Genomic DNA, 13708 nt, shown 5'->3' with positions numbered 1-13708 from the left:
ACTCCATATTCTTGATCGCCATGACATTTTAAGTTGATCTAGCCATGTCCGTCCGTCTGTCTGTTGAAAGCACGCTAAGATTGGAAGGAGTAAAGGTAGGCGCTTGAAATTTTGATAAATACTTCTTATAAGTGTAGGTCGGTTGGAATTGTAAATGGGTCAAATCGGTCCATGTCTTGATATACCTGCCATATAAACCAATCTCCAGATTTGAGCTGTCGTTTTTGGTACCAACTACCAACAACTATGCCAAGTATGGTCTAAATCGGTTCATAACCTGATATAGCTGCCATACAAACCGATCTCCCAAGCATAGAAGACATTGACGAAAATGTCAATAGGATCACGACTGCACTGGTGGGGTTCTTCGAAGATAGTTGTCCTCTTCCGTAAAGGAAATCAGTCCAAGAAAAACCCTGGATGAGCGGGGAGATTCGCAATATTGGGAAAGAGGTCAGCAGACTTTTTAACAGAGCTCGTCGTAAAAAGGCGGAAGTTTATTGGGATGTGTATCACACATTGCTCAAGGAATACAATAAGATTACCAGAGCGACAGAACGTGTCTCCTGGAAGCTTTTCTGCAAACAGGTCGATAACGTTAATGACGCCGCCAAGATAAAAAAGTTTCTCTCAAAAACCCATGTCCATACTGAGACTTTAGTAGACGCCATGGGAGTGAGAGCAGAGACAACGGAGGATATGTTGAGGCTTTTGATGAAAACCCATTTTCCACCGGATAAGACGGGACTCACAGAAACACCGGAATCTTGGAATAGTGACGTTGATCGAATGTTTATAATAAGTGAATTTATGGCGATGGAATCCTTGAGGGCGTGATGGAATATTTCCGGCGTTACTACAGAAAGAGGCAGACTATCTGGCACCTCATCTGGCCAAAATTTTCACAGCGTGCCTAAAACTTGCCTGGCAGGAGGCAAGGGTGGTGTTTATACCCAAGCCCGGCAAGGCAAGTTTTGCGACACCAAAGACCTACAGACCCATAAGCCTTACGTGCTTTCTACTCAAAACCATGGAACGTATTGTGAACACCATGAAAAAGAGTAGAACATTCAGCGAACTGCTCAAATACAAACAGCATGACTATGTCAAGGGAAGGTCAGTGGAGACTGCCCTGCACGAGGTTGTGCATAAAATAGAAGAATCCTTCGATGCTAAAACTTACACACTGGCGGTATGCATTGACCTTGAGGGGACTTTTAACAATGTGCGAACCGACACAACGATCTAATCCTTAGACCAGTACCGGGCGGACTCGGTCCTTAGAAACTGGATAAACCATATGCTAAGGAACAGGTGGATAAATTGTGTGCATGGCATAAATATAAGGGAGAAAGTGGCACAGGGCACGCCACAGAGGAGAATTTTATCGGCACTCCTATGGGTGACCACCTTAAATGACCTATTACGGATGCTGACTGAGGAGGGATTTGAACCCGTCTGCTACGCAGACGACGTTTTAATGCTTCTAAAAGGTAAGGATCCGAACAGGCTATGCAGAAGGGCCGAAAGGGTCTTGCATATGGCATATGACTGGGCTAGACCCAGAGGTCTCAATGTTAACCCAGAGAAGACTGAAATATGCCTGTTCACGAGGAAGAGGAAGGTGGGCTTATTTAACACACCACGTTTCCTCAATAAGACGATTTCGATATCTGACAAGGTCAAATACTTAGGTATGATCTTAGACAGAAAACTGAATTGGAAGTGTCACATTTAGGAGCGTACTGAGAAGGCTAACAGATGTTGGGCACTATGTAGACGGGTCGGAGGCTCGAAATGGGGACAGAATCCTATGACATTTCACTGCAGAAGCGTGATTAGAGTAATACTTACGCCTCAGTAGTTTGGTGGACTGCTATGAAGAAAAAGTGCAAAATAAGGACCATACAACAGGTTCAGAGAACATGTTGTCTTGGCGTAGGCGGAGCGATGAGGACCATGTCCACTAGGGCACTGAAGACTATTCTAGATATCCGACCCATTGACATACAAATTAAGTGTGAGGCAGCCACTGCGGCTATGAGACTTAAGACGATGGGAGAATGGATTGAGGATGGGAGCAGCTCATACCATCGCTGTATAATCGAGGCTAAGATAGGAAAACTGGAAGGAAGGAAAGAGGTCTCCGTTCGGATACCTGCGATGAACCTTGAAGTCGAGTGCGAGGCACTGCTGCCATCGGCACAGTCTTGGATTGATGGAACCCTAGTATTCCCATCTGGAAGATCATGTTACACAGATGGATCAATGCTAGAGGACAGAATGGGCCTGGGGATTTACATTGAGAACCCAGGGAATGAAATCTGTTTTAGACTCCCTGACGATAATACGGTCCAGCAGCCGAAAATCCGGGCGATCACGAAATGCGTGAAGTGGTGTGGTGCTAACGCGAGGACGTCGAGTGTGAACATTTTTACCGACAGTAAAATTGCCATAAGGGCGATAAGAACCAGGACGGTAAGGTTACGAACAGTATTGCAGTGTAGGAGGGAGATTAACACCTTCTTTGAGAATGCGAAAATCAGCATCGTTTGGGTGACGGCCCATAACGGAGTAAGGGGAAATGAAAGGGCAGGCGATTTGGCGGTGAAGGACAAAGGACCGCCGTCAATAAACTTGCTTAACCTTCGAGTTAAGCAAGTTTATTGACTTTCGGGTCGACACAGTCCGAGTTAAGGGAGTGGGAGACGAATGCGCATACAACATTGTGGAACAGCGAAAAGGTCGATAGGACGGCAAAAATCCTACGGGGGGATCCAGATCGTGAGAAGACGAGGCTTTTACTGAAAGGGAGCAAGAAGGAGGTCAGTATAGCATTTGGTATAATAACGGGACACATAGGACTACGGGCTCACTTATGTAAAATCGGTGCGGCAAGTGATAGCATGTGTAGGGCATGCGGGGAAGATGATGAGACGTGGGAACATTTTGCTTTGTCATTGCCCGGCTTTCGCGTCCAACAGATACCGGTGCTTAGGTGGAGACACCATATCAGACATAAACCAACTTAGGGGAGTGGTATTGAAAACAAATAAGGATTTTGTAAGTAGCACGGAATTCCTAACTTAAAATTTTCTTTTTAGAGGTTACTTTATAGTTTTTAGAACCCACCACAAGCTGATTACTGGCATAGGTGTGTGCCCATAGTGGCATGGGGCGGATTAATACCTGCACCCTCTTTTCAACCTAACATAACCTAACAGATTGCACAGTTTGACTGTCTGAGCCAATAGAGGGCGCAATTATTACTCAATTTGCCTGAAATTTTGGAGATTTTTTTTTTTTCTATGACTTCTAACCGCTATGGGAAGTACTGTCTATGTCGGTCAATAACTTGATATGGCTCATATATATTTGAAAAAGTCATTCGAAGAACTTCACAAATATGATCCATGATGGAAAATATATAAGATTTGGCCCAGCCGAACTTTGCATACTTTTGCTTGTTTGTAATTAAATCAGAATAAAATTCTTACTGTGGCTTTAAAAAAATATAATGAGATATCAATAAAACAAGTATCATGTAGTTGTCATTTTTAGTTTGGCAGGTATACCAGTGTGAACTTGGCAACATTTCGTTTTAGTTACTCCGTATATTCTAGATTAATGCTTTTCTATTGGGTATTTTTCCACAGTAGGCTTTATTTAAATTCGGAATCCAGAGTGATATGAAAATGAGAAATATTTTTTTTTTTATACAGAATAGATATGACAAAAATAATGTTATCAAATTAATTATATTGAAATAAAGTAGAATAATATAAAATGTTTTCAACAGTTGAATAAATATTTGCCACGTACAGTTATACTAGCAGAAAAATTGAGAGAATGTTTTTTTGTAAATAAGTCCAAATGCGATATACGGATTGATATAAAAGCCGCGGTTATATCATATCGATATTTCAGTTACTTTCTATTCAGGATAAAATGTCTACATTTAATAGCATCCACTTCTTATTTGGCGGTGAGTTTTAGTTTTAATCATTGTTTTTTATTAAATCTTTAGAACATATAGTTTGTTTTCAGCTTTGTTCTTGTTTAGTGCTGCAAATTTAACGCAGGCTGACAACAAACGCCTTGAGATGAGTGTGATGACAAATTTCATTAATGTAATGGAGGAACAAATTGATGTAATGCGATGTATGGAAAGAAGTTGTGATCCTTTAGTCTTTGAGAAAATGCTTCAAAATGAAAATGATGTAGAAAGTAATCTTCAAGCCCAATCACCGTTTTCTGAAACAAACGAATTGAAATCAGAGAAGGTGGCCAAAGCTGTTCAGCGGTCAGTGGCCAAATATTTGCTCATCGAACCTCTATGCCAAGATACCAGCTACAGTTGTCCCATTCCTGTGTACAAAGAAATTCCCAAAGATATCGCTGACTACATTAATGCTATACAGGGCATTGTTACCAATGGCCGAAAGTGTATCAATTTCAGTAATATCGATAAAGCCATAAATATCTTGGGTGAGGGCGTTGAATACGTGGAAGAATATCGCACTCATTCCGGAACTAGCATGCAACGAGTTTTGCCTGCCTGCTTGCATTGTTCCAATGGTTTCAAGCAATTGTGCGATGCAGCAACTACAGGATACTGAGGAAAATCAATTAACCACAATCCAATACAAATCAGCTGCCACATACTTACCGAAAATAATTATGTGTTGTTAATCTTAATAATCCATTATTAAAATTTGTTTAATTTTTAAATAATTCACTTAGGATTTTCTGTTAAAGTAAAGATTTTGTAAGTTCTTCCCTAAGAATCAGTAAATTAAGTTATATTTTAATTTTTGTAAAAGCTAGCAAAAGGAAGTTCACTTAATCCAATGACTACAATTTTTGATCGTCTAACAATTTCCTGCGAATTTTCCAGAAGAAGGTAACGAACGCGGATGAGATTGTCTAGAAGTCGTAGACGATTCCCCCGTCGTGAGGAGTTGTGACGAATCTTCTGGAAAAGTGTTACGTAAATCTTCCATATGAGTTGCTAAGGAGTAAGTCACAAGTCTTGGAAGATCTTAGAATCGCGCAAGAATCGTATGGGCGAGTAACAAATGATTGTTTTGAAAGATTAATAAAATATTCTTCTAGAAGAGTTGCGCATTACTCGCTTGGACGAGTAACAAACAAATATTGTGGAATATGTATTTAATACTAGCTGAACCGGGCCCGCTCTGCTGCGCCTTCTTTTACTCTATATGGAACAAAATTATCTTTAAAATATTTATTTTGTGAAAAACCATCCTACGAAAAAAGTTTATCTATATCGCTTGAATAACAGTATAACAATATAAATGTCTTTATCTGAATCCCGTATGATCTTTATTTAGGGTCATTAACGTTTGGGTGTTAAATATACTCCATTCTTAAAAGTCTTTATTTCAGCCCGATATTGTCATGATGTCCGATCTAGGTGTGTTTTCTAGTGGTGAGGTGGCTTCCTAGACACTTGGCGCTGAAATATTATAAGCATCGTGCTATTCTCTCAAATACTATTTATTGCCCAAAAAGTAATTGCGGATTTTTCATATATTCGGCGTTGACAAATTTTTTCACAGCTTGTGACTCTGTAATTGCATTCTTTCTTCTGTCAGTTATCAGCTGTTACTTTTAGCTTGCTTTAGAAAAAAAGTGTAAAAAAAGTGTATTTGATTAAAGTTCATTCTAAGTTTTATTAAAAATGCATTTACTTTCTTTTAAAAAATCCGCAATTACTTTTTGGGCAACCCATATTTAAAACTCATATTGACTTTAGTTTCAGGAGTGTTTATGTAACGAGGCATCCTCAAACACTTGGCCCCAAAATTTGTACTCTCTTGGGGGTGTTTTGGGAAAAGGGCGGTGTCCCAAATACATTGTCACGAAAGCGGGTATCAATTTCGTACTCTTCTCCCCAATACCTTCCATTTGAGCCCCTCATTGACGTTGTCGGTAAATATGCCCGATTTAGAGGTGTTTTGGGGAGTGGGATGTTCCCCCAATCACTAAGCCCTGAAAATATATCAGCATCGTGCTCTACTCTCAAATATCATTTATTTGAACCCTATTTTGCCATTGATATCAAATTCGTTTTCTAATCTCAAATGCCTTTCATTTAAACCCCTTATTGCAAAATTCAACAAATATGTCCGGTTTGGGGTAATTGTGAGCAAATACATCCTATTTGGGGGGTTTTATGGGGGTTTGAAGACCCCTAGTCAGTTGGTCCCGAATGTTGATATCATATTCCTGGTCTACTGCAAAATACCTTTCATTTGAGCCCCATATTTCCATAGTTCGCAAACATGACCGATTTGGGAGAGTGTTTTGGGGGATGGGGCGGCTGTTCAGTGACTTGGCCCTAAAAATATATATCAGATTCGTGTTCTACTCTAAAATACCTTTCATTAGAGTCCCATAATGGAATGGCCAGCAAATACGTCCTATATGGCTGGTGTAATTGGGGTGGTGTGACCAAATAGACACTTTTCCCGAATATTGATAACAAATTTGTTCTTTACCCCCAAAAACCTTTCATTTGAGTCCCAAATTGCTATGCTCGTAAATTTGTCCACTTGGGGGGTGTTTTTGGGAGGGGCGACCCCCAAACACTTGGACCCACATTTGGATATCAGATTCGTTTTCTACATTCAAATAATTTTTATTTAGGCCCCATATTCCGATTGTTAGTAAAAAGTCCTGTTTGGGGGGTGTTTTGTGGAGGGATTGGACCCTCAGAAACTTGGTCCCACATTTGGATATCAGATTCGTATTATACGTGCAAATACTTTCCATTTGAGTCCCATATTGCCATGGTCGATAAATATGTCAGATTTAGAGGGGTTTTGGGAGTTGGGGTGGTCCCCCTAACACTTGGTCCAACAATTGGATATCAGATACGTTTTCTTATCTTAAATATCTTTCATTTGAGTCCCATACTGTCTTGATTGGTCTAAATTTGTATTTGGTAGGCTTTGGGGATGGGGCGGCCCCCCTAGGTACCCCATCCGAAATTTGGATATAAAATTTTTGGTTTTAGGTTACTATAAGAGAGCACACAAAATTTCGCTGAAATCGTATTACCCATCAACGATATCTGGCGTTTCTGAAGATTAGGATAAGGGGGAGGGTCCGCCCCCCTTCAGATATCAAAAAATGTAGTAGCCTATTTTCACCGCGGGATCATTATGCACCGTCAGTATAATCTTCAAGAAAATCGGTTCTGCCGTTTATGAGTCTATAAGGAACACACAAACAAACACAAATTGATTTTTATATATAAGAAGATTACTCTAAGATCCTCCAAGCATATAACCCTTATTTGCTTAGAGGATCTAAAAACCCTTTTCAAGATTAGGTGTTCAAAAACGTAACAACTACGAAAACACTCAAAAAAAAATTCTATTACTCGTCATATTCGAGATATAAATACCAATCATCATATAAGCCAGGTGAGAATTCTGTTTGGTGTTATGGAAGTTGTCGATTCGAAACAAAACATTGTGTAACATAATTCAATACAAGTCCTAAACTCACCAGGATTGAAAGTATATACAATTGCGAAAAGTTAACTCAAGTGATTAATAAACAAATCACCTGGACGTGTTTAACGTCATGGATTGCGCAATAATCGACTCGAAGAGTTGCTAAAACTTCCGCACACGCAATGGATTGCCTATTGATAGCGTATACCACGAGTCATATGGACGATTATTACGCAATGGGTTGTAAAAGATTCGTCTCGAAGAGTTGCCAAAAAACTTCCGCACACGCAATGGATTGTCCAATGATATCGTAGAAGAGTGTTTTGCGACCCATACTGAAGAGCAATTGCGTAAAAATCTTTCAGAAGATTGTTTTATTCATCGCGGGGACGAACACTCTTCCAAAATAATGAAAAATGTTTGTTGGGTTAGTCGCCAAAAGAGTGTTGCCAATTTCGTAATTTTTTTATCGTTTTTCTTCAGTGACGAAATTTGAGGTTTATTTTCGGTGGAAAAAATTGGCGTTTTTCTATAAAAACTAAAACAAACATATACTTTTAAATCGAAAATTTATTCGTCGTGTGGATACGTGATCTGGAATGAAACATTTAACTGTGTCACTTTTAAAGCCCCTGTTAGAGAATACCTTGGTGGTTGTGCTCATAGTAAGTGTGCAGCAATCTCTAATCGTCTTTTGTATTCAACTGACTATTAGGTTGTTGTAGAAGTTTACTAACATCTGATAGTTAATTCGGTTGAAATTTGTTATTTTTTATAAACATTTTTTTATTTTACTTGCCAATTTATATACTCATATTCCCCTAAATATTGTAAATTCCAAACACCCTATTTCAGGCCATCATATTGCGTGGAGCTCGAGAATACCGACTATGCAGTTTATCTATGTAAACATACAATGCAAAACAAAACTCGAATTGAACTGGCCGACTATGAAATTGAGAATTTGGCGAGATATTCTCTAGAAAATATGAATTTGTATTTATGCAACCCATACAAACCATATAAAATTTAAACAAAATACCTTTTTAACAAAACTAAAAAACGTGACAAACTAGAGCGCAAAGTTCTCGATTCAACAGAGCGAGCATTCTGGGATGTTCATTGTCATACGCCAGGGATGTGTTTACACCACAGACATTGATATTAAAAAAGAATATCGTAGAGGAGCTTCAAGTCATGACACCGGTTTGGGGAGTGCCTCAATTGCCAACAATCCTATTATTGACACGCATTATAACACTGAGAAAACAAAAGATGAGATATCACACAATTAAGGTCTCGAAAGCAACAGAAGAGTAAGTAAAAAAAGAATATCACATCAAACTCAACATTAACATTCACAAATCAGTTTTTGAGCAAATAAACCATTAACGATGTTTTTATCTTCTCTCCCTAGATTGGTAATATAATGAATTTGGTCGCTTTATAACCTCACTCGAATTGCAAAATCCCTGGCTAACAGATAGCACCGAAATGTGGGATGCAGAGAGAAATTGGTGAGGAAATAAAAGGAAATAAAAAAATTAACTTACCTTATTTCAATTTTGTAGCAACGAAGTTTCTATGCGCCGCTGCAAACGATGGGCATTTAGTATGCGTGAATTATTGAAGGATCCTATGGGACGGGAACGATTCGCCAAAATTTTGGAAAATAGAATGTGATAATTTGTTTTAAATATATAATCTGAAAAATATAGCAAATTGAAATTAGGTTAAAATCTGAAAAGTAGTTTTTGGGGATTTAAGGGTAAAGGTTATGAACCCATTAATTACGAACTGATAGAAAAATGTCCAGCAATAGAAATGTCCTACAAAACTTTTAGGTTTCATTGGCATAAAGTGGACGAATGCAAATAATTAAATAAACTATTCCATAACAAAAAAAAAAAATCTTTGACGCTTTAGCGCCTTGAAACAGAAATAAAATAAGAATTATAAAATAAAATGGTCATTGCCATAACAGGCAAAAAAAAAAAGGAAAAAATACAAGTCAACACCTCTTTGGGGAAAAGCAACATTAGGAGGCGATAACTACCGCTGAAAATTTTTCCGATTTTCTCGCAAGGATTCGAACTCAGCCGTGTAGCGTCATACGCACGCGGATATTCTAACCTTCACACTACGGCGTTATCCGAGCATGCATTGGAGAAATAACAGCTAGTAGACAAGTTGTCGAACTTGTTAAGTTTCGTACTTTCATCACAAAGTCGTTTTCGCAATGAATTCGATTTAAGTACATCCTATCAACCTACGCCTCTTAAAGCCTTCACGGACCTAAAGGTATCCAGTGATGACCTCCTTAATCAAGAGTTAAAAACGCGGCATGCCAAGTTTGTGGTATCTTCTGGCTTTAAGTTTCCATTGAAATAAAATTCTTTGATCATTTAGCTCGCCTCGAAAGTTGTTCACTAGAATTGTGAATTGGCCGTGCCGAACAATTGATACCCACCACTATGGATATATAGTAATAATCTTATAATTATTATTGAAGAACCTAAATCGTCAGATAGTCTATATAGCAGCTATATCCAACATAGTCCGATTTGGCCCCTTCAAGAACTAAACCTGTTTGAAGAAGAAATATGACTATGTGCAAACTCAACTCGATATCTCAATTTTTATACCTACCACCATAGGATAGTGGTATACTATTCTAGTCATTCAGTTTGTAACACCTCGACATAAATAAAGTATATATATTCTTGATCGTCTCGACATTCTGAGTCGATCTCGCCATGTCCGTCCGTTCATCTGTCGGGAGTCACGATAGCGGCCCAATGCGTAAAGCTTGCCGCTTAAAATATTGCACAGCTACACTATTGATGTAGGTCATTGGGGATTGCAAATAGGCTATATCGGTTCAAATTTGGATATAGCTCTCATAAAAACCGATCTCCAGATTAGATTTCTTGAGCCCCTGAAAGCCACAATATGTGCCCGACTTGGCTAAAGTTTGCAGATTGTGTTCTGTTATCACTTCAAACAACGGTGCCAAGTACGGTTCAAATCGGTCCATAGCCTGATATAGCTCCCATATGGACCGATCTCCCGATTTGGCTTTTCGAGAGTCTGAAAGCCACATTTAATGACCGGTTCCGCTAAAGTTTTGCAGATAGTATTGCATTATGACTTCTACAACTGTGCCAAGTAGGGTCTAAAACGGTCTGTAACATGGTATAGGTCCCATATAAACTGATCTACCGATTTGAAATCTTGAGACCGTGGAAGCTGCAATTTTTGTCCGATTTAGCCAAAAATTTACACAAAGTGTTCTGTTATGACTTTCAACAACTGTGCCATGTACGGCCTAAATCGATTTATAACCTGATATAGCTCCCATATAAACCGATCTTCCGATTTGATTTCTTGAGCTCTGACAAACGGCAATTTTTGCCCGATTTGGTTGAATTTTTTCATGTGATGTTCTGTTATGACTTTCAACAACTGTGCCAAATAAGGCCAAAATCGGTCTATAACCTGATATAGCTTCCATATAAACCCATCTCCCGATTTGATTTCTTTAGCCCTTACAAGCCGCAATTTTTGTCCGATTAGGATGAAATTTTGTACGTGGTAATCTGTTATGACCTTCAACAAATGTGCAATGTAGGGTCCACATCGGTCTATAACATGAGATAACTCCCATATAAACCGATCTCCCGATTTGACTCTTGAGCCCCTGGAAGTCGCAATTTTTGTCCAATTCGGCTAAAATTTTGTTCTATTATGACTTTCAGCAACTGTGTCAAGTACGGTCAAAATCGGTCTATAACCTGATATACTCATACAGCTCCCATATAAACCAATCTCCCGATTTGACTTCGAGAGCCCCTAGAGGCCGCAATTTTTGTCCGATTTGGCTGAAAGTTTGCATGTAATGTTCTGTTAAGACTTTCAAAAACTGTGACAAGTACGGTCTAAAGCGGTTCACAAGTTGATATAGCTCCCATATAAACCGATCTCCGGATTTGACTTCGAGAGCCCCTGGAAGCCGCAATTTTTGCCCGATTTCGCTAAAATTTTACTGATAGTGTTCTGTTATAACTTTCAACAACTGTGCCAGGTAGGGTCTAAGTCGGTCTATAACATGATACTGCTCCCATATAAACCGATCTCCTGATTTGACTTCTTGAGCCTCTGGAAGTCACAATTTTTGTCCGATTTAGCTGATTTGACTTCGTGACCCCTTACATGACGCAATTTTTGTCCGATTTGGCTAGAATTTTACGTGTAGTGTTCTGTTTATGGAACATACACTCGTTTGTACCGTTCAAAACCAGAATGTTATTTGCAAAAAACTATCTCACTCCCATTCTTCAGTGCAGCTGTGAAGACGTCGCATCCTGTAAAGCCAACGGTTCAACAAAATTTGATGTCGCATTTAACAACATCGCTAGATATATCTATGGACTCAAAATATATGACAGAGGTTCAGTCTATGCAAACCAGGAATATAATATGCCATACGATAACTACGGTACTTGCAGACTACTCGTGTTTTTCCACAAGCCTACGTGTCAAAAAGAACCTCTACCAAAAGTTAATTTTTTCACGGTCAAGTCATGGTAAAAATATTTTCCAAATAAGGCATAGGAGTCTAGTATCCGCACAATTTGTCTGTGGAAACAAATGCCGCAGATAAACAGTTTATCGCCAAGCCAGCTACGGAGGCCACCGTAGCGCAAAGGTTAGCATGTCCGCCTAAGACGCTGAACGCCTGGGTTTGAATCCTGGCGAGGCTATCAGAAAAAATTTTCAGCGATGGTTTTCCTAATGCTGGCAACATTTGTGAGGTACTGTGCCATGTAAAACTTCTCTCCAAAGAGGTGTCGCACTGTGGCACTCCGTTCGGACTCGGCTATAAAAAGGAGGCCCCTTATCATTGAGCTTAAACTTGAATCGGACAGCACTCATTGATATGTGAAAAGTTTGCCCCTTTTCCTTAATGGAATGTTCATGGGCAAATTATGCAATTTTTAGCTAAGGGCCGCAAAAATAGTAACCACGACCAATCAAACATCAGCACATTTAGCGATAGCCAAAAAGCGGTTAAGCGGGTATTAACACAGGATATAAAACGCTGCATCAATGTCTGCACTGTCTGGAGTAACTTCAGAGTGAACACAATATGATCCTGTGTTGGATTCCTGAACATAAAAATGTGAAAACCACTACAAGGCTGACTTGCTGGCGATGCAGGCTGCAAATTTTCCCACGGTCCCGATAACAGATATTCACCCTCCAAGAAATGTGGTTTAATTGATGAAACTCAACAGCAAATTGTCACCATTAGAAAAAACTACCGAATCTAGGGCAAATAAAGCATATTTTTGATCATTATTTGACTCAATTTTATTTGTATTTGAACTAGCGAAATGCGTCAAATAATTGCGTGTTATGTGAATAAAAAGTCAACATTGCATGAATTTTGTTATTTATTGGGCAAATATAATAAAGCAAATTTGAGTAAACTATTTGCCTAATGTGACCATAGCTTTACTCATCTTTTAATTCAGTTTTTCAACATATAATTGTGATAAATGTACACGAAGAAAAAGTATTCGGGGTGATTATGCAAACTTTGGGGTCAATTAGCATGTTAATGTTTGGGCTAAAAAGAAAGTAAGACTGCCACGTTGACAAAGGAATAAAATAATTGCAAATATTTTATCCTAAAATTATTGATAATTTATGTGCTTCGGAAGAAATACCTAATACAGCAATTCGAAGTTAGACTTACAATACGAATGTTCAGAACATTGCTGATTTTTTATGTATTCTCAAATTTACAACTTATTATTCTAAAGGTTATTTTTTCCTTTTCTTCTTACAACTTTAATTATCTTATTTATGTTTTTTCGTTAATACAAGCAGGAATATTCTCTTCCAAACGCTATGCTGATGTTATTTATGATCTATTTATTACTCTCCATGACACACATGATTAGTGTAGATGGAGATTCTAAAGACGTAACTCGAAATCTACTGCATGTTCTAAAAAGACAAAGAGATGGTGTAAAGATATGCCGCATAAATTCTCATAGTATAGTAAACAAGATTGATGAGTTCAAGTATATATTCGAAAATGCCGATATAATATGTCTCTCAGCGACTTTGTTACACACTGCAATACCAGATAGCTTGATAAACTTGAATGGATATACTGTATTCAGATCCGATAGAGAACGTCGTTGGGGTGG

At 38.7% G+C, this 13708-nt stretch overlaps 2 protein-coding genes across 4 annotated transcripts in view; one reads left to right on the top strand and one right to left on the bottom strand.

Annotated features, from left to right (window-relative positions):
- Positions 1 to 13708, bottom strand: part of LOC106082891 (uncharacterized) — a 259372-nt gene that overhangs the window by 161893 nt on the left and 83771 nt on the right. For all 3 annotated transcript variants that reach the window (XM_059366603.1, XM_059366602.1, XM_059366604.1), the window contains exon 2: positions 9041 to 9192. The gene's annotated coding sequence lies outside the window, so the exon portion shown is untranslated. The remainder of the gene's footprint in view (positions 1 to 9040; positions 9193 to 13708) is intronic.
- LOC106095477 (uncharacterized) lies at positions 3928 to 5100 on the top strand. Its single transcript, XM_013262715.2, has 2 exons — positions 3928 to 3985; positions 4048 to 5100. The coding sequence occupies exons 1-2, from the start codon at positions 3949 to 3951 to the stop codon at positions 4617 to 4619; spliced, it is 609 nt and encodes a 202-aa protein (XP_013118169.2). The 5' UTR covers positions 3928 to 3948; the 3' UTR covers positions 4620 to 5100.

This window comes from Stomoxys calcitrans, chromosome 4 (assembly GCF_963082655.1).
Source record: "Stomoxys calcitrans chromosome 4, idStoCalc2.1, whole genome shotgun sequence".
NCBI lineage: Eukaryota > Metazoa > Arthropoda > Insecta > Diptera > Muscidae > Stomoxys > Stomoxys calcitrans.
The sequence above is the reverse complement of the archived record's forward strand: the minus strand, read 5'-3'. Positions and strand labels throughout refer to the sequence as shown.

Bases quoted from the DNA above. Each gene is read 5' to 3' on its own strand.
- LOC106095477 (XM_013262715.2), top strand. From the start codon at position 3,949: ATGTCTACATTTAATAGCATCCACTTCTTATTTGGCG. The intron at 3,986-4,047 runs GTGAGTTTTAGT...GTTTGTTTTCAG, and splicing joins CATCCACTTCTTATTTGGCG to CTTTGTTCTTGTTTAGTGCT.